The 27,888-nt window shown below is 53.2% G+C and overlaps 2 protein-coding genes across 2 annotated transcripts; both read right to left on the bottom strand.

Annotated features, from left to right (window-relative positions):
• Positions 1-1,812: 1,812 nt before the first annotated feature.
• On the bottom strand, positions 1,813-4,959 carry LOC309445315 (protocadherin gamma-A2-like; the record flags this gene model as incomplete). The annotated part of the gene is made up of 2 exons (XM_082063944.1): positions 1,813-1,833; positions 2,542-4,959. 2 exons carry the CDS (start codon positions 4,957-4,959, stop codon positions 1,813-1,815), a joined length of 2,439 nt encoding a protein of 812 aa, XP_081920070.1.
• Positions 4,960-7,134: 2,175 nt separating this feature from the next.
• On the bottom strand, positions 7,135-24,348 carry LOC309445314 (uncharacterized protein; the record flags this gene model as incomplete). Its single annotated transcript, XM_082063943.1, has 3 exons — positions 7,135-9,924; positions 16,402-19,305; positions 21,508-24,348. 3 exons carry the CDS (start codon positions 24,346-24,348, stop codon positions 7,135-7,137), a joined length of 8,535 nt encoding a protein of 2,844 aa, XP_081920069.1.
• Positions 24,349-27,888: the final 3,540 nt, after the last annotated feature.

Genomic DNA, 27,888 nt, shown 5'->3' with positions numbered 1-27,888 from the left:
CAAGAGAAGAAAAACAGAACCAGAAACCAGCCAACCAATATAAGGAAGGATTAGACAATAAAGTGTTGTCAGAGAAACTCATTGGAAGGATGTCTCAGGATTCACTACAGATGTGGAAATTAATCCCTGAGAGCATTAGAAGTCATTGTGGTCTCACACTGCAAATGCAATCTTACAATCTTACTCTGGACAACATTGCTGGGGGTTTCTTTTTAAGAAATAGTCATTGGTTCTCCTCACATCTGCTAACATGTGGCCTACTCATCTCCCACATATATGAAGCCATATGTGTAAACACCTTATCATGGGCCTTATTCTCAAGATAAAAGCTCCTGAGAAACTACAACAGATACTTCTATATCTTCTGCTTCATTTTTCTCACAAAAAAAAAAATCTTTGGTATTTGAAGGAAGTAGTTGCTGCAAAACAACACACGTACTCACACTTTCAAATGCAAAAGCACTGGCCAAAAGCAGCCAAAAAAAAAGACCTGAAATCAAGTGTAATTACAACAGTGGAGCAACTCTACATTGCAAAGTTATAGAGAGACAGAGATGGAAAAAGGAGATTTTACACAGGAATTATAAGCCGTTTATGCATCATCAATCTACATGCACAGTTATTGTGCAAATACTTTACAATTAGAGAATTACCATTGACTTTCAGGACAGACAATCCAGGATCACGGCAAACATGGCACAGGCCTTGGCACCAGGCACAAAATCAAAGCAACATTAACCCACATACTTCCAGGGTTTTAAGCCACTCGCTCACCCTCCTTACTCTGCATTCACAGCCTTTGCTTGAATCAAAATCACTGTTTTGACAATATGGTAGCTACAGGCAAAAGAACATGCCATTCAGTGACATTTTAGCGAAACAGAGGTCTATGACAATCTTTGTCTTGCAGCTGAACACCTTCCAAGTATGGCTAGAAACTGCTTCCCCAACCAAACGACTATAAGAGTTCTTTCCATGTTTTCAGGGCCACCAGCCACAATGAGGCCCAACTGTAGACCTGGATAAGAAAAAAGGCAAGAATGGGAAACTTGCACAAGTAAAGGAATAATAGCTTAACATTTCAGATTATGTCAACTGTAGTAGGTACACAAGACAGGTATCTGGTTGGTAAAAAGTCCACAGGAGACTCACACAGCATCTCACACTGTAGACACAGTTCTCCCATGCAATTCATTCAGACAATAGAAAAGGGAACATGTGTGGAGCCACAACTGTGGGTTCCGTTTAACAAGTAGGACAAATTGAATCATGAAACCTACCTTGTAGGCATTTTGATTATACCACACCACATGTTTTGACCTGCCCTATCTCAAAATAGTCTTTGCCCTACCCAAACATCACAGTAATTCAAATAAATGCTAAATGCAGCTCTAATAAAGATACAGTCATCAAATCTTAATGTAAGTTGTCCATCTGTGCTCAATAACTGCCATTCACGGAAGACATCATGCAACAGGAAAGCAAACTGATGAACCCACAGCTTGGTCAACTGAAATTTGAGCAGTGTGATATCCAAAATCAAGATGCCTTCAGACTCTTTTTTTGTAGGCCAGCAATTAACCTTGGGAATTAACACACACAGCACCCCAAAAACTCTGCTCAGGCACTCCACAGATCACATAATTGTCAATGATTTTCATCACTTACACATGGATGACAACTAATGAAATGCTGCACAGACAGATTCTGCTTACCATGGAAAATATTTGAATTCTCAGCTTGTGTATGTGACAAGCAAGAACATTTTTTCCAGTAACATTAAAAAAAAAAAAAAAAAAATCTATGGAAATCTTACTCTTTACAGCTGTAAACCTGAAAGGCATGTAGGTGAAAATCAGGCAAATGTTGCAGATGGGATCTTCCACACTTTGTCAGAGACAAAGGCCCACCTTCAGATCATTACAACGAGGAAAGGAAGAAGAAAGGAGGGGATCAGAGCATCTTCTATATTATAGATCTTTGTGAGGATACATAACCCAGGTATTTAGTAGGCAAAAAATAAATATTTGGCTCAACGCATTTCTACTTAGTACATAATTAGGCTATTCGTAGATGGCATTTATAATTAGTACATCATTAAACCATTACTACGTGCACTAGGATCACATAAAGGGCTTCATATAAGTTTATTATAAGTCTATGCACAGATGAAGCTACATTTTTCTCCTCACTACATGAAGGTTCTAAAATTAAACGAGGTGTTGTCCTCCAGCAGAAGACCAGGTCACTCAACATCCTGTAATACAGTAACGACGTCATAAAAATACACAGTCCTCCGCTAACGAAGCTGAAGCCAAGAACAGCACCACTTTTCCCACCTCCCACGCCTACGGTAACTCTGAGCAAGGATCCCACATTGACCGTCACGGAGCAAGAGCCAACAGCAGACAGCGCGCTGCCGAATGCAGCCTTCCCTGTAACCAAACCTCCCTACGCAGGACGCAACAGAACGAGACGGGGAAAGGACAGAAAAGCATCAGAGGGAAGCGTCTCGGAAAAAGGGCGGTCATTGGAACTCACCGGGGGAGCGGCGGGGTCCTCCCCGAGCAGCGGCGAGGGCTCGGCGGGCGGCAGGCGGGCCGGGAGGGTGTCGCAGCAGCTGTCGCCCGAGAAGCGGAGCTGGCTCTTGCGCGAGTCGGCCGTGAGCGACACCTCGTGCGAGTAGGAGTGCAGGAAGGCGCGGACGCCGTCGATGCCCACGAAGTGCGAGGCCGGCACGCCGCGCAAGGCGCCGCTGCCCGCCGCCAGCAGCTGCGAGCGGCGCCAGCGCCGCAGGCGCAGCGCCAGCAGCAGCAGCAGGAAGGCGAGGAAGAGGCAGGACACGGCCGCCACGGCCAGCACCAGCCAGCGCGTCAGGCTGCCGGCCGGCTCGCCCGGCGCCGCCGCCGATGCCGCGCTGCCCAGCTCGGCCAGCAGCTCGGCCACGCTCTCGGCCAGCACCACGGTCAGCGTGGCCGTGGCCGACAGCGCCGGCCGCCCGTGGTCCTTCACCACCACCACCAGGCTCTGCCGCGCCGCGTCGCGGGCCAGCGGGAAGCGCGCCGTGCGCACCTCGCCGCTGTGCAGCCCCACGCGGAACAGCCCCGGCTCCGTCGCCTTGGCCAGCTCGTACGACAGCCACGCGTTCTGCCCCGCGTCCGCGTCCACCGCCACCACCTTGGCCACCAGCGCGCCGGGCTCCGCCGAGCGCGGCGCCAGCTCCACGCCCGCCCAGCCCGCGCCCGCCGCAAGCGGCGCCGCCGGCGGGTACAGCACCTGCGGCGCGTTGTCGTTCTCGTCCACGATCACCAGCCGCACCGACACGTTACTGCTCAGCGCCGGCGCGCCGCCGTCCTCCGCCCGCACCCACAGCCCCACCTCGCGCACCTCCTCGTAGTCGAACGAGCGCAGCGCGTACAGCGCGCCCGTCTCCGCCTCCACCGACACGTACGACGACAGCGGCGCGCCCCGCACACGCCCCTCCCCCAGCCGGTACCGCACGCGCGCGTTCTGACCCCAGTCCGCGTCCCACGCCCGCACCCTCAGCACCAGCGCGCCCGCCGCGTTGTTCTCGGGCACGCGGACGCTGTAGCGCGCCTCCTCGAACACCGGCGCGTTGTCGTTCACGTCCAGCAACCGCAGACACAGCACCGCGCTGCTCCACAGCGCCGGCGACCCGCCGTCCGTCGCCCGCACAGTCACGTTGTACTCTGACACCTGCTCCCGGTCCAGCTCCTCAGCAGTGACCACGCGGTAGTAATTATCAAACGACCTCTCCAAGCGTAATGGGAGGTTTTCTGCAATGCTACACCGCACCTCGCCGTTTACCCCCGAGTCGCGGTCCTGCACGTGCAGTAGAGCCACCACTGTCCCCGGCGGGGAATCCTCAGAGATCTCGCTCAGAGCCGATGACACTGTCAGTTCGGGTGCATTGTCGTTGACGTCTGTCACCGTTATCGCGACTGTCGCTCTTTCTTGAAGTCCCCCGCCGTCCCGTGCCTGCACCTCCAGTTCATGTGAGGATAATTCTTCGAAGTCCATGTCATCCTTAAGGGATATTTCTCCTGTCTCAGAGTTCAGATGGAAAATTTCGGAGGCCCGACCTGAAATTTTATGGAAAGTGTACTTCACGTGCCCGTTAAGTCCCTCGTCGGCGTCGGTGGCCGTGACGGTGACAAGGGTGGAGCCCACGGGCACGTCCTCCGGCACACGCACCGTGTACTCCGCCTGGCTGAACACGGGCGCATTGTCGTTGGCGTCCAGCACCGCCACGCGGATCCGCGCCGTGCCCGTCCGCGCCGGCTCGCCGCCGTCGCTCGCCCTCAGCACCAGCTCGTGAAACGCCGCCTCCTCCCGGTCCAGGGCCTTCGTCAGCACCAGCTCGGGACGCTGATCGCCGCCGGGACCCGCCTGCACGGCCAGCGAGAAGTGCTCGTCGCCGCTTAGCTCGTAGCTCTGCACAGAATTCGGTCCCGAGTCCATGTCCTGAGCCTCGGCCAGGGGAAACCGCGAGCTCGGGGCTGTCGTCTCGCTCATTCTCAGTTCTGTTTCGTCCTCTCGGAAGCTGGGTGAGTTGTCATTAATGTCCGTAATTTCCACTTCGATTCCGTAAACCTGCATTTCTCCACCCAATATCACCTCACAGCGCAGCACGCATTTATCCACCAGCCGGCACAGTTGTTCTCTGTCTATCCTCTCCGCCGTTACTAAGTGTCCCGACTTCCCGTGCAGTGCGAAATACTGCTTTCTACCTTTGTCCAAGATGCGGACACCGTTGTCGCCGAGCGCCGGTAGATGCAGCCCCAGGTCCTTGGTAACGTCGCCCACGAACGAGCCCTTCGGCATCTCCTCGGGTATCGAGTAGCGGAGCTGCCCCCACGCCGCCTCCCACGCCGCCACCAGCACGCCCCACAGCAGGGCTCGCTCCCGCCGACCCCAGCGCCTCCCCGCCGCCCACATCTCCGCCGCGTCCCGCCGGCACCGCACCTACAACGTCAGCTCCCCGCCACTGCCCGCTCCGGCTCTGTCTCGCCGCTCCCGGCCGTCGCCGCCGACCCCTCCGCCTCGCTGCAGCACGGCTCCGCACCGCGGGGACACTCGCAGACCGCCCGGCCGCCGAGCCAGCCAGCGAGCGAGCGAGCGAGCCGGGCCGCAGCGGGCGGGGCTGCCTGCAGCGCTCCGGCCTTCCTCTCGCTCCTCCTCGGTCAACAGCGGCGCCCGCAGCCTCCTCCCGGCACTGCAGACACCGAGCGCTACCCCGCGCTGCCCGCCCGTCCTGTCCCACCCACAGCTCGCGGCCACGGGACAGTGGCCACGGAGATATCACTTCCCTCCTGCGTCGGCTTTGCTCCAGACGAGGTATTCCTTGGTCCTCGAAGTGATCACAAAGTGGAAGTATGAGACCTCCCGTGGTTGTGTTATTTGTAATGGCGATTTATGTAAAGTAAAACATGACGTGTAGAATATTACGAGTCTTATCATAGTAGCACAAAAACATAATCTCCTCCACGAGTTGCACAGCTTTTCGTAGCACTCGTGCTTGCATTAAGTTTATCTCACCGTACCCCACATCCCGATCAACAGAGGAAAGCAGCAAGGAAGATACTCCCTGAAATAGAGAAAAAACGATGCAAGAAATCACAGGTGTGTAAGTCGTGCTGTCTAACGGTGCCTGTTAGATTCGGAAGAGACCTTAAAGATCATTGTGTCCAACTATTAACCTAATACGGCCAAGTCCACCACTGAACCACGTCCCTAACCAGCACATCTACACATCTTTTAAATATGTCCAGAGATGGCGACTCCACCACCTCCCTGAGCAGCCTGTTCCAATACCTGACCACACTTTCATTGAATAATTTTTTCCTAATACGCAATGTAAACCTCCCCTGGTGAATCCTGGGGTATTTCCTCTTTTCCTAGCTCTTATACTTGGGAAAAAAGACCAGTCCCCACGTCGCGGCAGCCTCCTTTCCGATAGTTGTAGAGAACGATATGGCCTCATTTTCTCTAGGTTAAACAACTCCAGTTCCCTCAGCTATTCTTCATCAGACTTGTGCTCCAAACCTGTCACCAGCATCGTTGCTCTTCTTTGGTCATGCTTCCGCACCGCCATGTCTTTCTTGTAGTGAGTGACCCAAAACTGAACATAGTCTTATATGTCAATTATACTATGTTATGTTACTAAACACTGTTTTTTCTTCTTCATGGAGAAATTCACTTGTTAATGACGATATATATGTAAAAAACAATTTTTTCTTATTTTACGGTGACGAATATTACAGTATTTTCATATTTGTGCAAAACCATAATCTCCACCATGAATGTTTACAACGGTCATGCTTGAATGGCTGAAAAAAGGACGGCAAAAGTAAACTGGGTCAGAAATACAAAACATGACAGTCACAGGCACAGAGAACAAGATATATCAGGATTATTAGCCCAAGCAGTAGGAACTCTTCTTTAAATACTTCACTTCGTAGGGAACATGATCGAAATTATCTACTCCATCACTCGGCCAGAACCAATGCTCTCCTCAAACTGCAGTAGAAATGGCAACCCGAGTACAGCAAGAAGAATAACAGATAACATCTGCCTTGGTTCCTGTGGGTATTCTACATCTCTCATTACCAAAACGGGGAATAATGGCAACTATACGACAAAAGTGATTTTGTAAAATTTTGACTTATGCGCCTGTTAACCCGATATTCGTCCGTTCTCAACGGTATTCTTGAACTGGACGAGAGCAATTGAATTGCATTCAATTGTTTGTACAGCTACAGATAAAGCTAACAATACTGTAGGAAGTCAAGAGACAAGTAAAGCTGCATACCCTAAACTACGCAGACCATATTATGGTTATGAAAAAGAAAACATCTCGAACACCGAGCGTCCACCACGTTTTTCACAATGCAGAATCATTAATTTAGACCGTGTCTAAAGCACAGGAGCGTTGTAGTCAACAGATCTCAACTGAACCTGAACCTAAGACCAACGGAGAAAAAAAAAGTAACGACACTAGATATTTGATGGGAGGTAGAGGGGGATACCCGGTTCTATAATTCCTTAACAGACACACGGAGCAGCACTCCCCATTCACCACTCGGGAAAACCAATGAGAACAGGGAAGAAGGTTCAGAAAACCTCAAGGGAAACGCGAGAGAGCACGGGCTTACAGACCTGCGGTGCGTCGGGGTCGGCGGGCGGCTCCTCGGCACCGGCGTTGCTGTTCGGGCTCCTCTTCTCGCGTGGCTCCCCGCCCAGAAGCTCCTCCGCGGGCAGGCTGGGCAGCGGCGGCGGCAGCCAAGCGGCCTCGGCCACGGCGCGGCCCGGCGCCACGCACAGGTTGTAGGAGTAGGGCAAGGTGCCCTCGCAGAAGTCGGCCGGGAAGGCGGCGCCGGCCACGGACAAGCGCTGCGCGCCCAGGCAGCGCAGGACGGCGGGCGGCCCGGCCCGGCGCAGCCGCGCCAGCACGGCCAGCGCCACGCTCAGCAGGAACAGCGCGGACAGCAGCGCCAGCGCCAGCACCAGGTAGAACTGCAGCTCCGCCGCCGACTCGCCGCCCGCCGCCCGCTCGCTCAGCTCCGGCAGCGCCTCCTGCAAGCTCTCGGCCAGCACCACGTGCAGCGTGGCCGTGGCCGACAGCGCCGGCTGCCCGTGGTCCTTCACCACGGCCACCAGCCGCTGCTTGGCCGCGTCCCTCTCCGACACGGCCCGCGCCGTGCGCACCTCGCCGCTGTGCAGCCCCACGCGGAACAGCGCCGGCTCCGCCGCCTGCACCAGCTCGTACGACAGCCACGCGTTGCGCCCCGCGTCCGCGTCCACCGCCACCACCTTGGCCACCAGGTACCCGGCCTCGGCCGAACGCGGCACCACCTCGAACGGTTCCAACGCCGGCGCCGACCCCGGCACTCTCTCTCCCGCTTCCACCGCCGGCCAGAGCACCCGCGGCGCGTTGTCGTTGCGGTCCAGCACGAAGACGCGCACCGTCGCCGTCGAGCTCCGCGCCGGCTCCCCGCCGTCCTGCGCCCGCACGACCACGGCGAACTCGCGGCACTGCTCGTAGTCGAAGGAGCGCTGCGCGTACAGCGCGCCGCTCCGCGCCTCCACCGACACGTACGCCGCTGCGTCCGCGCTGCCGCCCGCCAGCCAGTAGCTCACGCGACCGTTGGCGCCCGCGTCTGCGTCCCGCGCGAGGACGCGCAGCACCGGCGCGCCCGCCACGTTGTTCTCCGCCACGTAGGCGCTGTAGGCGGCCTCCTCGAACACCGGCGCGTTGTCGTTCACGTCCGACACCTCCAGCACCAGCGCCGTGCTGCTCGACAGCGACGGCCGGCCCCGGTCCCTGGCCACCACCGTCACCCGGTGCTCGGCCGCCTGCTCCCGATCCAGTGCGCTCGCCGTCACCACCTTATACGAGCCGCCCGACGACGCCACGAGCGACAGCGGCGCCTCACCCGACAGCTCGCACGACACCTCCCCGTTCTCGCCGGAGTCCCGATCTCGCACTTTCATCAGCGCCACCACCGTGCCGGCCGGCGCGTCCTCGGGCACCGGGCTCGACACCGACGTCAGTGTCACTTCGGGTGCGTTGTCGTTCACATCCAGTACCTCCACATCCACTTCGCAGTGAGCCACCAGACCTCCTCCATCTCTCGCCTCCACAGCCAGGCTGAAGGATCGTGTGTCTTCGAAGTCAAGTGCCTCCTGCAGCGTGATCACCCCGCTTTCCGCGTCCACCATGAACTTCTGAAGCACCTTGGCCGGCATTTTCCCGAAGCTGTACGTGATGCGGGCGTTGGTCCCGGTGTCCGCGTCGGAGGCAGAGACGTTCAATACCTTCGACCCCGGCGGTGCGTCCTCCCGCAGGCTCGCGCGGTACCGGTCCTGCGCGAACACGGGCGCGTTATCGTTGGCGTCGGTGACGTTGATGCAGAGCTGGGCGGTGCCGCTCCGGGGCGGGTCACCGCCGTCCAGCGCCGTCAGCACCAGACGCAGGTTCGGCTCGCGCTCCCGGTCCAGCGTGCGGCGCAGCACCAGCTCCGCGAACTTGCTGCCGTCCGGGCTCTCCTTCACCTCCACCGCGAAGTACCCGTTGGCCTCCAGCTCGTAGCCCTGCAGAGAGTTGCTGCCCACGTCCGCATCTTCCGCCTTGCCCAAGTAAAAGCGTGCGCCGGGAGAAGTCAATTCGTTGATCTCCAGCTGGAAATTGTCTTGCAGGAAACGTGGCGCGTTGTCGTTGACGTCCTCGATGGCCACCTCGACGTGGAAGACGTTGAGCGGGTTCTGCACCAGCGCCTCGAAGCTGACAGAGCAGGACGCTGCCTCGCCGCACATCTCCTCCCGGTCCAGCCTCTCGCTCACGTACAGGTTCCCGTTCTCCCCGCTCACCGTGAAGTATTGCTTGTCCGCGCTGAGCCGCAGCTTGCGTGCCGGCAGGTCCGCCGGGCTCAGCCCCAGGTCCCGCGCCAGCGGCCCCACCAGCGAACCTCTGCCCAGCTCCTCGGGGATGGTGTAGCGGAGCCGCTCCGCCGCCGCCTGCCAGCACAAGCCCAGCAGCAAAGCGGGCAGCAGCACTCGCTTGCCTGCTCGCCGCCGCCTCTGCCTCTGCCCGCTCGCCATTCTCGGCAGCGCTTGCCGTGGTCCTCCCTCCTGCCACTGCTCTGCCTCCTTCCAGCCGTCTCCCAAAACGCGCAGGGGCCGCCCGAGGTCAGCGAGCGATGTGGGCGCCGGCTCGGAGCCGCTGCTCCCCAGTCCGCGCCGGCTCTCGCCGCTGCTGCCGCTGCCTTTCTGGCCGGCGCCGGGCGAGCGAGCAGCTGGCGGGGGCAGGACGCTGCGGCGGCTCCGGCTGCGGCTCCGGCTCCAGCGCCGCTCCGCCTCGGCCAACAGCGGCACCTGGAGGCGCCGTGATGACACCGCAGCTGCCTGATGGCCGCGCTCCCGGGGACCCGGTCTGCTCAACGGGATTTGGTGCCTGCCCTCAGCTGCGGGTTGTCACTTTCATTAGAATTAGAAAGGGCAGAACCTCTCGCTTGCTGTGAATCCGAAGTCGTTTAAAACTAAGGGACGCTGTCAGGTGCTTTTAGGCCATCTCCTTGAGGTACAATGAATACTGATCTGTAAATATTCACGGCAGAGCAAGAGATAAAGCTGTTCAATTAAATCCAGATGAGACTGTAACATCAAGATACTATTGTATAGCTACAGGAGAGCTTTTTGGCACTCTGTAAGGTATTTTTAATTATACTTTCCTTACCTGTGAGAAATACATAGGAAAGAATGTAGTGGAGTAATCAATACACAATCAGAAGCAGAAGGAAGCAAAATTAATTTAAATCCTTTTAGGCAAGGGCTGTCAAGGGTTTCCTCTTCATTTTCGCCACCTAAGTCTCTAGCTTTTTTTCTGTAGTAAATTTTTATTTTAGGGAGAAGAAAACTATATTGAGAACAATAGAACTCAGTATTGTGTAAAGCTCTCGGCCAAGATAGCAGAATACTCTTCCTATTTTTTTTCTGACCCCCAAAGTTTCTTGTTTTGCATCTCCGTAGTACAGGTGCTGACAATGGGAAAGTGCAGAGTTATGTTGAGTGTTTCACAGAATCATGGAATGGTCTGGGTTTGAAGGGACCTTTGAAGATCATCCAGTCCAACTCTTCTGCCATGGCAGGGACATCCATCAAATGATCAGGTTGCTCAAAGCCCCATCCAACCTGACTTCGAGCTCTTCCAATGATGACACATCCATAACTTCACTGAGCAACTGATTTCAGTGTCTCGCCACCTTTATCATAAACATTTCACCCTTATGTTCAATTGAAACCTCAACTCTTTCAGTTTAAAACCATTGCCCCTTGTCCTTTTATGACAGGCCCTGCTAAAAACCCTTTGTCTTTCTTACAAGCCCCCTTTGTATATTGAAAGGCCACCATAGGTCTCCCCAGAGCCTTCCCTTCTCCAGGCTGATGCACCTTCACTACTCTTTTACAGTTCAATGAATTTTCTGGCCCTCCTCTGTACCCACATGGTTTTCGTTCTGCAGGCCTCAGGGGTGGATGCAGTACTTCAAGTGCACATTGCTAGCTCATGTCCCATCTGTCTCCCACAAGAACTTCCAAGTCCTTCTCTGCAAGGATGCTCTTAATGCATGATACCACAACTGTGTGCCTAAGGGAGTAACTATGACTAGCAGGAGCAGGAAAATGACCATTTCTTTTTCTATGCCCCACTCCTGCCAAAAGAGCTCCCTCAAATCTTCTCTCCAACCCTACACAACTTGCATGTTTGCTTCTGACTCTTATGAGAGACAGAAATATACCATGAGAGGATAATACACTGCCATCACACCAAGAAGGGAGGGGTATTTGTCTTCTCCCCACCATTCTGAGAAAAAAAATACAAGGATTCTAAAGCACATGAATGATAAATGGCCAAAGTAAAACAAGAGCAGTCATCCAAGAGAGACTGGATCATCAAACAAATGTCTTAGGGACAATCTCTCTTCTTTTGTCAAATTCCATGTTTTACAGAAATGCAACTTCTACTTGAGGTTATGCCATCATCTACTCTCACTACCAAAAAAAAAACCCACAAAGGTACGCTCACATCTGCTTTCCACCCCTGCTGTACGGTGAGCAAAAGGCACCACAACCAAACAGATTAATAAATGAGGATATGCACCTGCTTAAGAATAAACCTACATACACAAAAGACCTGGGAAAAAAAAACAAAACCAGAGAAGCAACTCAAGAAAGGATTAAAAGGAAAGTGTTGTCAGATAAACTTGCCGGGAGGTTGTTTTAGAGTTCACTGCAGCTATGGAAATTTATCCCCGAGAGCACCTGGAATTTTTTAATCTCTAAAGCTGAAATTGCAACTCTAACATCTTGCTCTGGTCTACTTGCAGACCAGTTTCTCAGAAGATTGTCATCCATTTTCAGGACACGGGAAAAGGCGTCTAAGTGTAAGTGGTAGAGGCCTTGGCACTAGGCCTCACATTAAAGCACTGCCCAGACAGATGGAGCACACAACCCCCTCTTCTCTTGCTTTGAGACCAGTCTCTTGCTGATCCTGCACTAACTTCTCACTATGTGTATGTGCACAATCAAGACCATGACTTCCAGTGATATATTCAGATGCATGATCAGACGTGTAGAGGCCCAACTTCACCTCATCATGACAAGAAATCGAGCCTTTATGAGCAAGATGATACTCAAAAATAAGACACATCCAGATTCATTTTTGGTAGGACAACAATAAATTCTGAGTATCGACAAAACACATGCTTCATCTCCACCAGTACTTCCTAACACACAGCACACCCAACAGTCAAACACTCACAGCTCATATGGTTGTCAGTGGTGTTCTTCATTTGCATATAGACTCCACCTAATTTAACATTGCACAGACAACTTCTCTTTACCATGGATAATATTTGACATCTCAGTATGTGTATATGATAAACAAGATAATTGCTTCCAACAACATTTTAAGGAAACACAGCTGTGGAAGTCTTTCTCTTTCCAGATGTAAACATGAAAGGCACATAGGGGACAGTCAGGCAAATGTAACAGATGGGATTTGCACACTTTGTCAGAGACCAAGGCCCACCTTCAGATCACTACACGGACCCTGCAGAAAGGAAGGGATCAGAACATACTCTTCTGACTTATAGCTCTTGGTGAAGATTCATAACCCAGGTATTTAGCAGGAATGAATACTCATTTGGCTCCATGCATTTATGCTTAGTACAAACTTAATCTATCAGCTAAGTACAGCATGACAACCTGCAGCCTGGAACCTTACAGGGCTACCAATAGAGCTGGAGTAATGTCTTAAGCCAAAATGACTTGGGAAGAAGAAACTCAGGATAAATGATCCTACAGATTGGCACTGAAAAGAGCCACAAATGAACAAGCTGCCACATGGAGCAACGATCCCACGTTCACCTCCACAAAGCAAGAGGCACCAGCACACAGCAAGCTGCTGAACAAAGCTTTGCCTTCCCTATAATCAACCCCTCTACAAAGGAAGCAGCACAATGCAGGGGGGAAAGGGCAGGGATGCAGTAGAGAGAGGGTGTGTATGGGAACTGCACCTGCACTCACACAAACAGAACAGATGTGACCTTCCCCAATCGATCAGACAGCCTGAGGTCGAGCTACAGCTCATGACAACAAGCAAAGGAAAACTTAGAAACATACAGAATTGAATGGATCAGTTGGAGTAACATTTCTTAGGCCAAAGTTATTGAGCAGAAGCAATTCAAATTGCATGGTACTCAGTTAGGCGCACAGTTGTGTTAACCATGACAAGCAAGAAAATGACCATCAGTTCTCTAGCCGCTCCCCCACCCCGAGCTGCTCTGTCTTCTCTCCAGTCCTATGCAACTTGCAGGTTTGCTTCTGACCTTCCCAGAACTGGCGAAGGTATATCATGAGAGAATAATGCACTATGATCGCACAAAGAAGAGAGGTACATTTGTCTCTTCACCACCATTCCAAGCAGAAACTGAAGGATTCCAAAGCACACAAATGAATAATGACCAAAGCAAAAGAGGAGTGGTCATCCAACAGAGACTGGGTCATCAATCTAATGGCTTAGTGACAATCTCTCTTCTTTTATGACATGTGCAGTTCCAAAGAGATACAACTTCTACTTAAGGTCACGTTTACATGTATTCCCCATTGACGGTAACAGAAAATAAAGGTATCCTCCCATCTCCTGCCTTTCACATTAACAGTAGCATCAGTAAGAGGAACAAACACACAATGCATTGCTAGAGGAAGCTATGTTGATCATTACAAGTAAATATATATACACAGGAGACCAGGGAAAGAAAGACAAAAGGAGGCAAGCAAGGCAAGGAAGCATTAGAAGACAAAGTGTTGTCAGAGAAACTCACTGGGAAGACTTCACTACAGTCAAAGAAATTCATCCCTGAGAGCAGCTGGAAGTCACTGAGGCCTCAAGCTGCAAGTGTATCCCTAAAGTCTCACTCTGGTCTACATTGTTTGGGGTTTCATTGTAATAAATAGTCCTCAGCTTTCAGCAATTCTTCTAATATGTGGCCCACTCATCTCCCACAGATAGGATTCCATATGTGTAAACACCTTATCATAGGCTTTGTTCTCAAGCTCAGTCTTCTGAAAAAGTAGAACAGATTCTCTTTTAGCTTTTGCTTCATTTTTCTCACAACTAGAATCCTGTCTTAGGTGGCTGAAGGAAGAATTTGCTGCAAAACAACACACTTTCAAATGCAAAACCACTGTGCAGAAATGGGGAAAATTAACCATGACCTTCCCAGAAACAAAGGCCTGAATGAAAGTCTAATTACAACTATGAAGTAACTCTACACCACAATGTTCCAGGGACACAGAGATGAAAAAAAGATATTTCACACAGAAAGCATATAATATTAGAGAACTACCATCGTCTTTCAGGGCAGTGAATCCAGGATCACAGCAAAAATGGCACAGGCCTTGGCACCAGCCATGAAATCAAACCATTGCTCAGTCAAAACCACACTGACCCATCAGTTTTCCTGGTTGGAATCCATCCTCACACCCTCCTTGCTCAGCATTCACAGTCTTTATTTGAACCATGGACAATAACCAGTGTTTTGACTGTATGGCAGACACAAGTGGAAGAGCATTTAATTCAAGGACAATTTAAGGAAACATCACAATGTTTGTCTTGGTATCTGAACACCTACAAAGTATGATTGGAAACTACTTCCCCAATCAAACGATTATAAGAGATCTTTAAAGGATTTCTGGGTCACCAGTCACCATGAGGCCAAGCTCTAGACCTGGACAACAAACAAGGAAAGAATGGGAAACTTGCAGTGAAGGAATCATAGCTTAACATTTCAGATTATGTCAATTGTAGAAGATACACAAGACAGGTATCTGGTTGGTAAAAAGTCCACAGGAGACTCACACAGCGTCTCACACCATAGACCACAGCCATACTTCTTCCATGTAATTCCTTCAGACAATGGAAAAGGGAAAATGTATGGAGCCACAACTGTGGGCCCCATCTAACAAGTAGGACCAATTGAACCATGAAACCTACCTTGTAGGCATTTTGATTATACCACAGCACATGTTTTGTTTAGTTTTGACCTGCCCTTTTTCAAAACAGACAGAAATCTTTACCCTGCCCAAACATCACACTAATTCAAAGGAATGCTGAACGTTGTCATAGCATGCAGCTCTGATAAAGACACAGTCATCAAAGTATCATCTCAAAGACACCATCATTGCTATTCAGTACATTGGAAAACTTGGAAGACAAGTAACTCTCATATCGTAATGGAAATTGTCCATCAGCGTTCAATAACTGCTGTTCACAGGAGACATCATGCAACAGGAAAGCAAAATTATGAACCCAGAATTTGGTCAACTGGAATGTGAGCAGCGTGATATTCAAATCGAGACACCTTCAGACCCATTTTCTGTAGGCCAGCAATTAATTCTGGGAATTAACAAAACACACAGCTTGTCTTCACCGGTACGTCCTTACACGCAGCACTCAAAAATCTCTGCTCAAACATTTCACAGATCACATCATTGTCAATTGTCTTCGTCACTTCCACATAGACGACACCTAATGAAAGGCTTCACAGCCAAGTTTTCCTTACCAAGGATAATATTTGAATTCACAGTATGCATATGTGACAAGCAACATAATTTTCTCTGGCAACATTTTAAGGAAACATATCTATGGAAGTCTGTCTCTTTCTAGCTGTAAACATGTCTGGCAAATGTAACAGAAAGGATTTTCACACATTTTCAGATACAGAAGCCCACCTTGAAGACATTACAATGAGCAAGGCAAATAATTAACGCCTGCAGAAAGGAAGGGGCCAGAACATAATTTAATTCTTGGATGAAGATACATAACCCTTGTTTTTAGTAGGAAAAGAAGAAAAATCTGGCACCACCCATTTCTAATTAGTACATAATCAAGCTATTAGTGCATGTACTAGGATCGCATCATAGGCTTCCTATCTTTTACACGTCTATGCATAGGTGAAGTTACATTATCTCCTTACTACATCAAGGTTCTAAAAGTAAAGGAGGTGTCCTCCAAGAGAAGACTGGGACAGGCAACAGTAATACAGAAACGGCGTCATAAAATCAGCAAACCCTGCTCTAATGAAACTCAAGCCAAGAGCAGCTCCACTTCTCCTGCCTCCCACACAAACTGTGACCCTGGTCAACGATCCCACCTTAACCTCCACGGAGCAAGAGCAAACAGCACACAGCAGGTTCTTGGACAAAGCTTGGCCTTCCCTGTAATCAAACCTCCCTACACGGGACACAACAGAACGCGGCGAGGAAGGACAGAGAAGCATCAGAGGGAAGCGTCTCGGAAAAAGGGCGGTCATTGGAACTCACCGGGGGAGCGGCGGGGTCCTCCCCGAGCAGCGGCGCGGGCTCGTCGGGCGGCGGGCGGGCCGGGAGGGTGTCGCAGCAGCTGGCGCCCGAGAAGCGGAGCTGGCTCTTGCGCGAGTCGGCCGTGAGCGACACCTCGTGCGAGTAGGAGTGCAGGAAGGCGCGGACGCCGTCGATGCCCACGAAGTGCGAGGCCGGCACGCCGCGCAAGGCGCCGCTGCCCGCCGCCGGCAGCTGCGAGCGGCGCCAGCGCCGCAGGAGCAGCGCCAGCAGCAGCAGCAGGAAGGCGAGGAAGAGGCAGGACACGGCCGCCACGGCCAGCACCAGCCAGCGCGTCAGGCTGCCGGCCGGCTCGCCCGGCGCCGCCGCCGATGCCGCGCTGCCCAGCTCGGCCAGCAGCTCGGCCACGCTCTCGGCCAGCACCACCGTCAGCGTGGCCGTGGCCGACAGCGCCGGCCGCCCGTGGTCCTTCACCACCACCACCAGGCTCTGCCGCGCCGCGTCGCGGGCCAGCGGGAAGCGCGCCGTGCGCACCTCGCCGCTGTGCAGCCCCACGCGGAACAGCCCCGGCTCCGTCGCCTTGGCCAGCTCGTACGACAGCCACGCGTTCTGCCCCGCGTCCGCGTCCACCGCCACCACCTTGGCCACCAGCGCGCCGGGCTCCGCCGAGCGCGGCGCCAGCTCCACGCCCGCCCAGCCCGCGCCCGCCGCAAGCGGCGCCGCCGGCGGGTACAGCACCTGCGGCGCGTTGTCGTTCTCGTCCACGATCACCAGCCGCACCGACACGTTGCTGCTCAGCGCCGGCGCGCCGCCGTCCTCCGCCCGCACCCACAGCCCCACCTCGCGCACCTCCTCGTAGTCGAACGAGCGCAGCGCGTACAGCGCGCCCGTCTCCGCCTCCACCGACACGTACGAAGACAGCGGCGCGCCCCGCACACGCCCCTCCCCCAGCCGGTACCGCACGCGCGCGTTCTGACCCCAGTCCGCGTCCCACGCCCGCACCCTCAGCACCAGCGCGCCCGCCGCGTTGTTCTCGGGCACGCGGGCGCTGTAGCGCGCCTCCGCGAACACCGGCGCGTTGTCGTTCACGTCCAGCACCCGCAGCCACAGCACCGCACTGCTCCACAGCGCCGGTGACCCGCCGTCCGCCGCCCGCACCGTCACATTGTACTCCGACACCTGCTCCCGGTCCAGCTCTCGAGTTGTTACCACGCGGTAGTAATTCTCAACGGACCTCTCCAGCCGGAATGGGAGAGTCTCGGAGATGCTGCACCGCACCTCGCCGTTGGCTCCTGAGTCGCGGTCCTGAACGTGCAGAAGGGCCACCACTGTCCCCGATGGAGCGTCCTCAGAGATCTCACTCAGCACCGACGATACTGTGATTTCAGGCGCGTTGTCATTGACGTCTGTCACGGTGATCACTGCTTTCGCTGTGTTGGAAAGACCCCCACCGTCCCGTGCTTGCACCTCCATTTCGTAGGAGTCGCCTTCCTCGAAGTCCAGGCTACGCACCAGTGAGATCGCTCCCGTCTCAGCGTCCAGATTGAAAATTCTCGAGGCCTTCTCCGTGATCTTCTTAAACAAATATGTCACATGCCCATTGAGCCCCTCGTCGGGGTCTGTGGTCGTGACGGTGACGAGGGTGGAGCCCACGGGCACGTCCTCCGGCACACGCACCGTGTACTCCGCCTGGCTGAACACGGGCGCATTGTCGTTGGCGTCCAGCACCGCCACGCGGATCCGCGCCGTGCCCGTCCGCGCCGGCTCGCCGCCGTCGCTCGCCCTCAGCACCAGCTCGTGAAACGCCGCCTCCTCCCGGTCCAGCGCCTTCGTCAGCACCAGCTCGGGACGCTGATCCCCGCCGGGGCCCGTCTGCACGGCCAGCGAGAAGTGCTCGTCGCCGCTTAGCTCGTAGCTCTGCACACAATTCGATCCCGAGTCCGGGTCGTGAGCCTCGGCCAGGGGAAACCGCGTCCCCGGCGATGTCATCTCGCTTATTCTCTGGTCCAGCTCAGCCTCCTTGAAGCTGGGGGCGTTATCGTTGATGTCCCTAATCTGCACTTCGATACCATAAATCTCCATGCCTCCTTCTACTATCACCTCACAGCGCAGCAAGCATTGCTGCACACTCTCGCAGAGCTGCTCTCTGTCTATCCTTTCCGCCGTTACTAAATGTCTCGTCTTCCCGTGCAGGGCGAAATATTGCGTCCTTCCTCTGTCTATGATGCGGACGCCACTGTCGCCGAGCGCCCGCAGCTGCAGCCCCAGGTCCTTGGCTACGTCGCCCACGAACGAGCCCTTCGGCATCTCCTCGGGTATCGAGTAGCGGAGCTGCCCCCACGCCGCCTCCCACGCCGCCACCAGCACGCCACACAGTAGGGCTCCCTCTCGCCGGCCCCATCGCCTCCCCACCGGCCACATCTCCGCCGTGGCCCCGCCGACACCGCACCTACAACGGCAGCTCCCCCGAGTCTCCGGCTCCGCCTCCGGTCCCTGCTCGCCGCTCCCGGTCGCTGCCGCCGGCCCCTCCGCCTCGCTGCAGCACGGCTCCGCACCGCGGGGACGCTCGCAGACCGCCCGGCCGCCGAGACAGCGAGCGAGCGAGCCGGGCCGCAGCGGGCGGGGCTGCCTGCAGCGCTCCGGCCTTCCTCTCGCTCCTCCTCGGTCAACAGCGGCGCCCGCAGCCTCCTCGTGGCACTGCAGGCACCGAGCGCTACCGAGCGCTGCCCGCCCGGCCTGTCCCACCCACAGCTCATGGACACGGGACAGGGCCACGGAGACATCGCTTCCCTCCAGCGGTGATCTCCTGCGCCCGCTTTTCTCCACCCGAGCTTTTCTCTGATTCTTGAGGAGATCACAACCAGGGAGAAGGCAGACGCCTGCCGTGGGCGCCGTATTCCGCACAGTCTGGTCGACCACATGGGAAAAATACCCGATTTGGGCTATGTATGTAAAGTAAAATATGACGTGTAGCATTTTACCAATTTACCCCAGTAGTCTGAAAACACATTCTCCTCCACGAACTGCACAGCATTTTATACGTGTTGTCCTTAAATGTTTTTTTCTCTCACCCTTTCTACAGATCAAAATTATGATATACAGACCCATTAATTCCCCACATCCCTACCAATAGAGGAAAACAGCAATGAAGATACTCCCTCAAATGGAGACCGATGATTTCCCATATTGGTTTTTCTCTAACTGTGCCCGTTAGAATAATAGAATCCTTTAGGTTAGAAAAGACGTTCAATATCATCAAGTCTAATTGTTAACTTAACAATGCCAAATGCCTAAGCACCTGTTACTAACAATCTGTTAGTACGTCCTGAAATGGTGATTCAGACACTTCCCTGGACAGCCTGTTCCCGACAACCCTTTCAGTAAATAAATTTTTCCTAATATCCAATGTAAACCACCCTTGGCACATCTTGGGGACAATTCTTCTATCGCTTGTTACATGGGAGAGCAGCACCCACCTCACTATAACCTTCTTTCAGGTAGCCGTAGAGACTGATAACGTCTCCCCTCAGCTTCCTTTTCTTCAGGCTAAATAATCACATTTCTCTCAGCCGTTCCTTATGATACTTGTGCCCTAGATGCTTCAGCAGCTTCGTTGTACTGAGGAGCCCATAACTTAACACTGAAATGTTACGTTATATGTTATGTTATGTCATGTTACTGAACACAGTGCTATTTCTACTTAATGGAAAAATTCCTTGCTAATTACGATATACGTAAAGAAAAACAACACAATCCCCACCAGGATTTTTTGCCATGCCTGAATACCTCGTACAAGGGTAGCAAATGAAAAAAGGTTCTGAAATACAAAACGTGATATTTATGCTCCCGAGGACCCAGAGATATCAGGCTCATTAACCCAAATAGCTGGAACGACTGGGAAAGGGGCTTTTCTATTGTCAGAAATAAAAGTGTAAAGGATTACAACTTGTTCATAAAATATTCATCTGATCCTTGGGTTTTTATGTTGATAGGACATCTTTTTAACAAAATACTCTAGGTCACAGCAGGACTACGCCTACCATATGCCTGAACGCTGTCATTTTGCAAATGTCCTTGTCTTCTTAGATGTGTTCTCAAGATGGGTATAGCTTCTTCTAGTAAAACAGGCAGACATAACGAGGATTGCAGAAAGTGGCTGAGAGACTGAATTCCTCACAATCAATTCCTCGATTTAGTCAATGCAATCAACCATGTCCAAGCACCCCTTGCTGGGACTACATATATATATATATATATGTGTGTGTATATATCTACATATACATATATGTAGATATATACACACACATATATATATATGTATATATACATATAAAGTAATTGCAAAGAGAGACAATGCCTGGAAGATTTAACCTGTCACACCTGGGCTACCTTTTTTGCAGAAGCCTTACAACACAAGATTAGTGACGCTCTCCTCTTCATCAAGGAGGAACAACCTGTAAGTTCTCCTTTCATGGAGAAAGCACGCACGTTTCAGGAAAGAAACATCAAGCGTCAATTCCAGTCTCCCGACCCCATAATGTAGAATGAGTGGATCTCCTTCTTCACAGCAAGGATCCGTCCTAACTGCTAACATGGGAAATAACTGCACAAAGAACAGGGAAAAATCTTATGTATTATTCTTGCTGTTATTTCGACAGCAACCTTCTTCCAAAACCTGAGAAAGCACACGGAGGAAGAGGGGGAACATTAAACAGGGAGGAACTATCTGTAATGTCGCCCACCTTTCCTTTGGCAAACCAACGGTTTTGCATCCACCTATCAACGAGGTTCAAATACATCAGGTTGGGGAAAATATGATGAGGAAGAAGAAATCTCTAACATAAAGCATCCATCGCATTTTTCATCTTGCCGAATCATTAATTTACCGCGTTACTAACTCCTATCAGAGCAGTAGTTAACACCTCTCAGTTGAACATGAAAACACCAAAGAACTGATAACTGATGCCACGAGCTGCGTGCTTGGAGCGGGAGGGTGGTATTTGGATTATTCATTTCTTGACGGAGACATAGACAAGCACTCCTAATTCTCACCACTCGGGAAAACCAAGAGGAACAGGGAAGAAGGTTCAGAGAAGCTTAAGGGAAAACGCGAGAGATAGCGGGCTTACACACCTGAGGGGCGTCGGGGTCGGCGGGCGGCTCTCCCGCGCCGGCGCTGCTGCTCGGGCTTCTCTTCCCGCTGGGCTCCCCGCCCAGAAGCTCCTCCGCGGGCAGGCTGGGCAGCGGCGGCGGCAGCCAAGCGGCCTCGGCCACGGCGCGGCCCGGCGCCACGCACAGGTTGTAGGAGTAGGGCAAGGTGCCCTCGCAGAAGTCGGCCGGGAAGGCGGCGCCGGCCACGGACAAGCGCTGCGCGCCCAGGCAGCGCAGGACGGCGGGCGGCCCGGCCCGGCGCAGCCGCGCCAGCACGGCCAGCGCCACGCTCAGCAGGAACAGCGCGGACAGCAGCGCCAGCGCCAGCACCAGGTAGAACTGCAGCTCCGCCGCCGACTCGCCGCCCGCCGCCCGCTCGCTCAGCTCCGGCAGCGCCTCCTGCAAGCTCTCGGCCAGCACCACGTGCAGCGTGGCCGTGGCCGACAGCGCCGGCTGCCCGTGGTCCTTCACCACGGCCACCAGCCGCTGCTTGGCCGCGTCCCTCTCCGACACGGCCCGCGCCGTGCGCACCTCGCCGCTGTGCAGCCCCACGCGGAACAGCGCCGGCTCCGCCGCCTGCACCAGCTCGTACGACAGCCACGCGTTGCGCCCCGCGTCCGCGTCCACCGCCACCACCTTGGCCACCAGGTACCCGGCCTCGGCCGAACGCGGCACCACCTCGAACGGCTCCAACGCCGGCGCCGACCCCGGCACTCTCTCTCCCGCTTCTGCCGCCGGCCAGAGCACGCGCGGCGCGTTGTCGTTGCGGTCCAGCACGAAGACGCGCACCGTCGCCGTCGAGCTCCGCGCCGGCTCCCCGCCGTCCTGTGCCCGCACGACCACGGCGAACTCGCGGCACTGCTCGTAGTCGAAGGAGCGCTGCGCGTACAGCGCGCCGCTCCGCGCCTCCACCGACACGTACGCCGCCGCGTCCGCGCTGCCGCCCGCCAGCCAGTAGCTCACGCGACCGTTGGCGCCCGCATCCGCGTCCCGCGCGAGCACGCGCAGCACCGGCGCGCCCGCCGCGTTGTTCTCCGCCACGTAGGCGCTGTAGGCGGCCTCCTCGAACACCGGCGCGTTGTCGTTCACGTCCGACACCTCCAGCACCAGCGCCGTGCTGCTCGACAGTGACGGCCGGCCCCGGTCCCTGGCCACCACCGTCACCCGGTGCTCGGCCGCCTGCTCCCGGTCCAGCGCGCTCGCCGTCACCACCTTGTACGAGCCGCCCGACGACGCGACGAGCGACAGCGGCGCCTCCCCTGACAGCTCGCAAGACACCTCCCCGTTCTCGCCGGAGTCCCGATCCCGCACTTTCACCAGCGCCACCACCATGCCGACCGGCGTGTCCTCGGGCACCGGAGTCGACACCGACGTCAGTGTCACTTCGGGCGGGTTGTCATTCACGTCCAGCACCTCCACATCCACTTTAGAGTGAGCCACCAGACCACCCCCGTCCTTCGCCTCCACAAGCAGCGTGTAGCTTCGCGTGTCCTCGAAGTCAAGCGCCTCCTGCAGCGTGATCACCCCGCTTTCCGCCTCCAGCCTAAACTTCTGAAGCACCTTGGCCGGCGTTTCACCGAAGCCGTACGTGATGCGAGCGTAGGTCCCGGCATCAGCGTCAGAGGCGGAGACGTTTAGTACAATCGACCCCGGCGGCGCGTCCTCCCGCAGGCTCGCCCGGTACCGGTCCTGCGCGAACACGGGCGCGTTGTCGTTGGCGTCGGTGACGTTGATGCAGAGCTGGGCGGTGCCGCTCCGGGGCGGGTCGCCGCCGTCCAGCGCCGTCAGCACCAGACGCAGGTTCGGCTCGCGCTCCCGGTCCAGCGCGCGGCGCAGCACCAGCTCCGCGAACTTGCTGCCGTCCGGGCTCTCCTTCACCTCCACTGCGAAATACCCGTTGGCCTCCAGTTCGTAGCCTTGCAGAGAGTTGCTGCCCACGTCCGCGTCTTGAGCCATGGCCAATGCAAAACGGGCGCCAGGAGAAGTCAATTCGTTGATCTCCAGCTGGAAACTCTTTCTCAGGAAGCGCGGTGCGTTGTCGTTGACGTCCTGGATGGCCACCTCGACGTGGAAAACGTTGAGTGGGTTCTGCACCAGCGCCTCGAAGCTGACGGAGCAGGACGCCGCCTCGCCGCACATCTCCTCCCGGTCCAGCCTCTCGCTCACGTACAGGTTCCCATTCTCCCCGCTCACCGTGAAGTATTGCTTGTCCGCGCTGAGCCGCAGCTTGCGTGCCGGCAGGTCCGCCGGGCTCAGCCCCAGGTCCCGCGCCAGCGGCCCCACCAGCGAACCTCTGCCCAGCTCCTCGGGGATGGTGTAACGGAGCCGCTCCGCCGCTGCCCGCCAGCACAAGCCCAGCAGCAAAGCGGGCAGCAGCACTCGCCCGGCTGCTCGCCACCGCCTCTGCCAGCCCGCCATTCTCGGCAGCGCTCGCCGCGCTCCTCCCTTCAGCCGCTGCCCTCCCTCCTTCCAGCCCCTCTCCACAGACAGTCCAGGAGGGCAGCGAGCGACGTCGGCGCCGGCTTGGACGCCGCTTCTCCCCAATCCGCGCCGCCTCTTGCCGCTGCTGCCCGTGCTGCTGCCGCTCTGGCCGGCGCCGGGCGAGCGAGCAGCCTGCGGGGGCAGGACGCTGCGGCGGCTCCGGCTGCGGCTCCAGCTCCAGCGCCGCTCCGCCTCGGCCAACAGCGGCACCCGGAGGCGCCGCGCCGACACCGCAGCCGCCCGATAGCCGCGCTCCTGAGGACCCGGCTTCTCACGGGGGTTTGGTGCCTTCACTCTATCGCGGGGGCTCGGTGTCATTAGAACCAGAAAGGGAAGAAGCTCTCGCTTGCTGCAACACCAAAAGCGTTTAAAACGGGTAGAGTCTGTGAGGTGTTTTTAGGTCATCTCCTTGAGCCGCAATGAATACTCAGCTGTAAATATTTACAGCTGATCAATAAATAAAGGAAGTCAGCTTCTATTAATAAAATCAAGATGGAAGTATAAGTGCACGACATGGAAGTGTAGGTAGAGAAGAGCTCTTTAGCACTCTGACACTATTGTGAATTCTGCTTTCCTTATCTAGAACAAATGCCACGAAGGAAATATTCGTACTGGAGTAATCAATAATTAATCACAAACGGACTGAAGCAAAAACAGTTTCAGTCCTTTCAGGCAAGGCCTGTAAAGGGGTTCCATCTTCTTTCTTTTTGTTCCTTTTTTATCTAAGTCTCTGACTTTTGTCCTGTTTTTACCGTTTTTTCCTAGGTAGAAGAAAATTACACTGAGACTATGTCACCCTAACATTAATGCATTAGGCTTCATGCTGGGACAGCAGAATAATGTTTCCTTTATTTTTTTCTGATGCTCGAGGTTCCTTCTTTTGCATCTCCATTCTTGAGGGGCTGACAATGGGAAAGTGCAAAGCCAGGCTGAGTGTTTCACAGAATCAGAATATTTTGGCTGTGAAGGGACCTTTAAAGATCATCTAGTCCAAACCTTGTGCTATGGCAGGGACATCTGTCAAAGGATCAGGTTGCTCAAAGCCCCGTTCAACCTAACCTTGAAACCTTCCAATGATGACACACACATAAGTTTTGTGGGCAACCTGCTCCAGTGTCTCCCCACACTTATTTTAAAACATTTCATTCTTATGTTCAGTTGAAACCTTCACTCTTTAAAAGCACTGGTTTAAAACCATTGCCTCTTGTCCTGTCACAAGAGGCTCTTCTAAAACTCTTCCTCTGTCATTCTTACAAGCCTACTTTATATATCAAAAAGACACCATAAGGTCTTCACAGAGCCTTCCCTTCTTCAGGCTGACCCACCTCAACTCTTTCAGCCTTTAATGATTTTTCTGACCCACTTCTGGACCCAGAAGTAGGTTCCAGAGATGGATGCACACATCGCCAGCTAATGTCCCATTTGTTACCCACCAGTACCCACAAGTCTTCTGTGCAAGGCTGATCTCAATCTCCCAGTCTGTATTAGAATTGGGGATTGTCCCGACCAAAGCATAGGACCTTGCACTTGGCTGTGTGGAACTTCACAAGGTTCAAAGACACTCACTTCTCAAGTCTGTCAAGGTCCCTCTGAATGGCATCCTATCCCTCAAGCAAATTAATTGTACCACTTACCTTGATGTTGTCTGCAAATTCACTGAGGGTGTACTTTATCCAATTCTCTGTGTCACTGGTGAAGATATTACACAGTACTGGTCACAGAATGTGGCCATCCAGCCAGTTCCTTCTCCATCTAACAGTTCCATATCTCTCCAATTTAGCAGTCAGCATGTTTTGAGAGACACCATGCATATGTTCTGCCAGTGACCCCTGGTTTGTTCATGGAAACCTTGCCTGGGTTGAGTTGCCACTTGGCACTTTGAGGACTATAGGAGAGATGGGTTTGCTTTCTTTCACTACAGCACATGTATGTCTATGAAAGCCATCCTTTCTACAGCTGTAAACATCAAAAGTGTGTACAGGAACTGCCTCTATACTCTGACATTTAGAACAGATGTGACCTTCCCCATTTGATCAAACACCCTGAGGTCAAGCTGTAGCTCATGCAACAAGCAAGGCAAGAACATATAGAAACACGTGGAAATTAATGGATCTGGTGGAATAATGTTTCTGAGACCAAACTTATTGATCAGAAGATACTCAACTTGCATGGTATCACAACAGTGTGCCTAAGGCACAAATTATGAGAAGCAGGGAAATGAGCCTCTGTTCTTCTACACCCCACTTCCACCAAAAGATCTCCACCAAATCATCTCAGCAACACTACACAACCAGCAGGTTTGCTTCTGACTCTCATAAGGGGCAAAAACATATCAAGAGAGGATAGTACACTACAATCACACCAAGAAGAGAGGTGTATTTCTTTGCTCACCACCATTCTGGGGAGAAGCAGAGGGATGCTAAAGCACATGAGTGATAAATAGCCAAAGTCAAAGAGCAGTCATGCAACAGAGACTATGTCCTCAAACTAATGGCTTAGGGACAATGTCCCCTCTTTTATCACATGCACTGTTCTACAGAAATGCAGCTTCTACTTAAGGTTTTGCTTTCACCTACTCTCCCTACCAAAAAATGGAACACAAAGGTATCCTCACATCTCTTGCTTTCCACACCTACTGTATCATGAGCAAGAGGCACTAAAACATAATGCATTGATAAATGAAGATACACTGCTTAAAAAGAAATCTTCATAGGTAGAAGAACAGGAAAAATATAAAAATCAGAGAAGCAACTCAAGAAAGAATTAAAAGGAAAATGTTGTCAGAGAAACTCACTGGAAGGATTAGTGTTCACTGCAGATGTGGAAATTTGTCCCTGAGAGCACCTGGAAGTTGTTCATCTCTAAAGCTGCAAGTGCAACTCTAATCCCTTCCTCTGCCCTACATACCAAGAAATAGTATAAAATAATCACTGAGAGCTGATGACTAAGTAGCCTCCTCATCTCCTGTAAATATGAAGCTGTGAGTTTGAATATCTTATCACGGGCCTCTTTCTCAAGCTAAGTCCTTTGAGAAAGTCTAACAAATTATCTTTTAGCTTCTGCTTCCTTCCCCTAACATGTAACATTCTTTCTTAGGTGGCTGAAGAAAGTATTTGCTGCAAAAATAACACAGACAGTTTCAAAAGCAAAAATGCTCTCCAGAAATGGAGAAAATGAACCACAACCTTTCAGGACACAAGTCCTGAAGAAGGTGTAACTACAAATATGAAGAAACTCTACATTTCAAAGTTACAGGGAGATAGAGATGAATAAAGAAGTTTCACACAGGACTCATAAGCTGTTCTACCCCTGCATCATAGTTCTAGGTGCCTACTTACGCTCAAATAGTTTATTATCAGAGGACTAACATTGCCTTGTGGGACAGAGAATCAAGAAACACAGCATGAATGGCACAGGCATGAAGTCAAACCATTGACCAAGCAAAAATGTACGGACCCATTCCTTTTCCTGGTTGGAACCCAGCCTCTCACCCTCCTTGCTCTGCATTCACAACCTTTGGGTGCACCATGGATAATATGTAACTTTTGTCTCTATGTTGGCCACAGGTGAAAGAGCATTTAATTCAGCAACATTTTGGGGAACCAGTGGTCTAGGAAAGTCTTTGTCTTGGCAGCTGAACACTTTCAAGGTATGGGTGGGAACTACCTCCCCAGACTGACAAATTTAACAGATATCTACTTTTAAAGACTATCAGTCACAACATAGGTTTTAGAATATGAGAAGAAATAAGGAGGGAATAGGAAACATAGAAGTGAGGGAAACGTAGCTTAAAGTTTCAAATTATGTCAATAGTAATAGGTATACAAGAAGGGTATGTAGCTGGTAAAAATGTACGTG

This window comes from Streptopelia decaocto (assembly GCF_964273445.1).
Source record: "Streptopelia decaocto genome assembly, chromosome: 12".
NCBI lineage: Eukaryota > Metazoa > Chordata > Aves > Columbiformes > Columbidae > Streptopelia > Streptopelia decaocto.
This window is presented reverse-complemented; position numbering and strand designations above follow the sequence as displayed.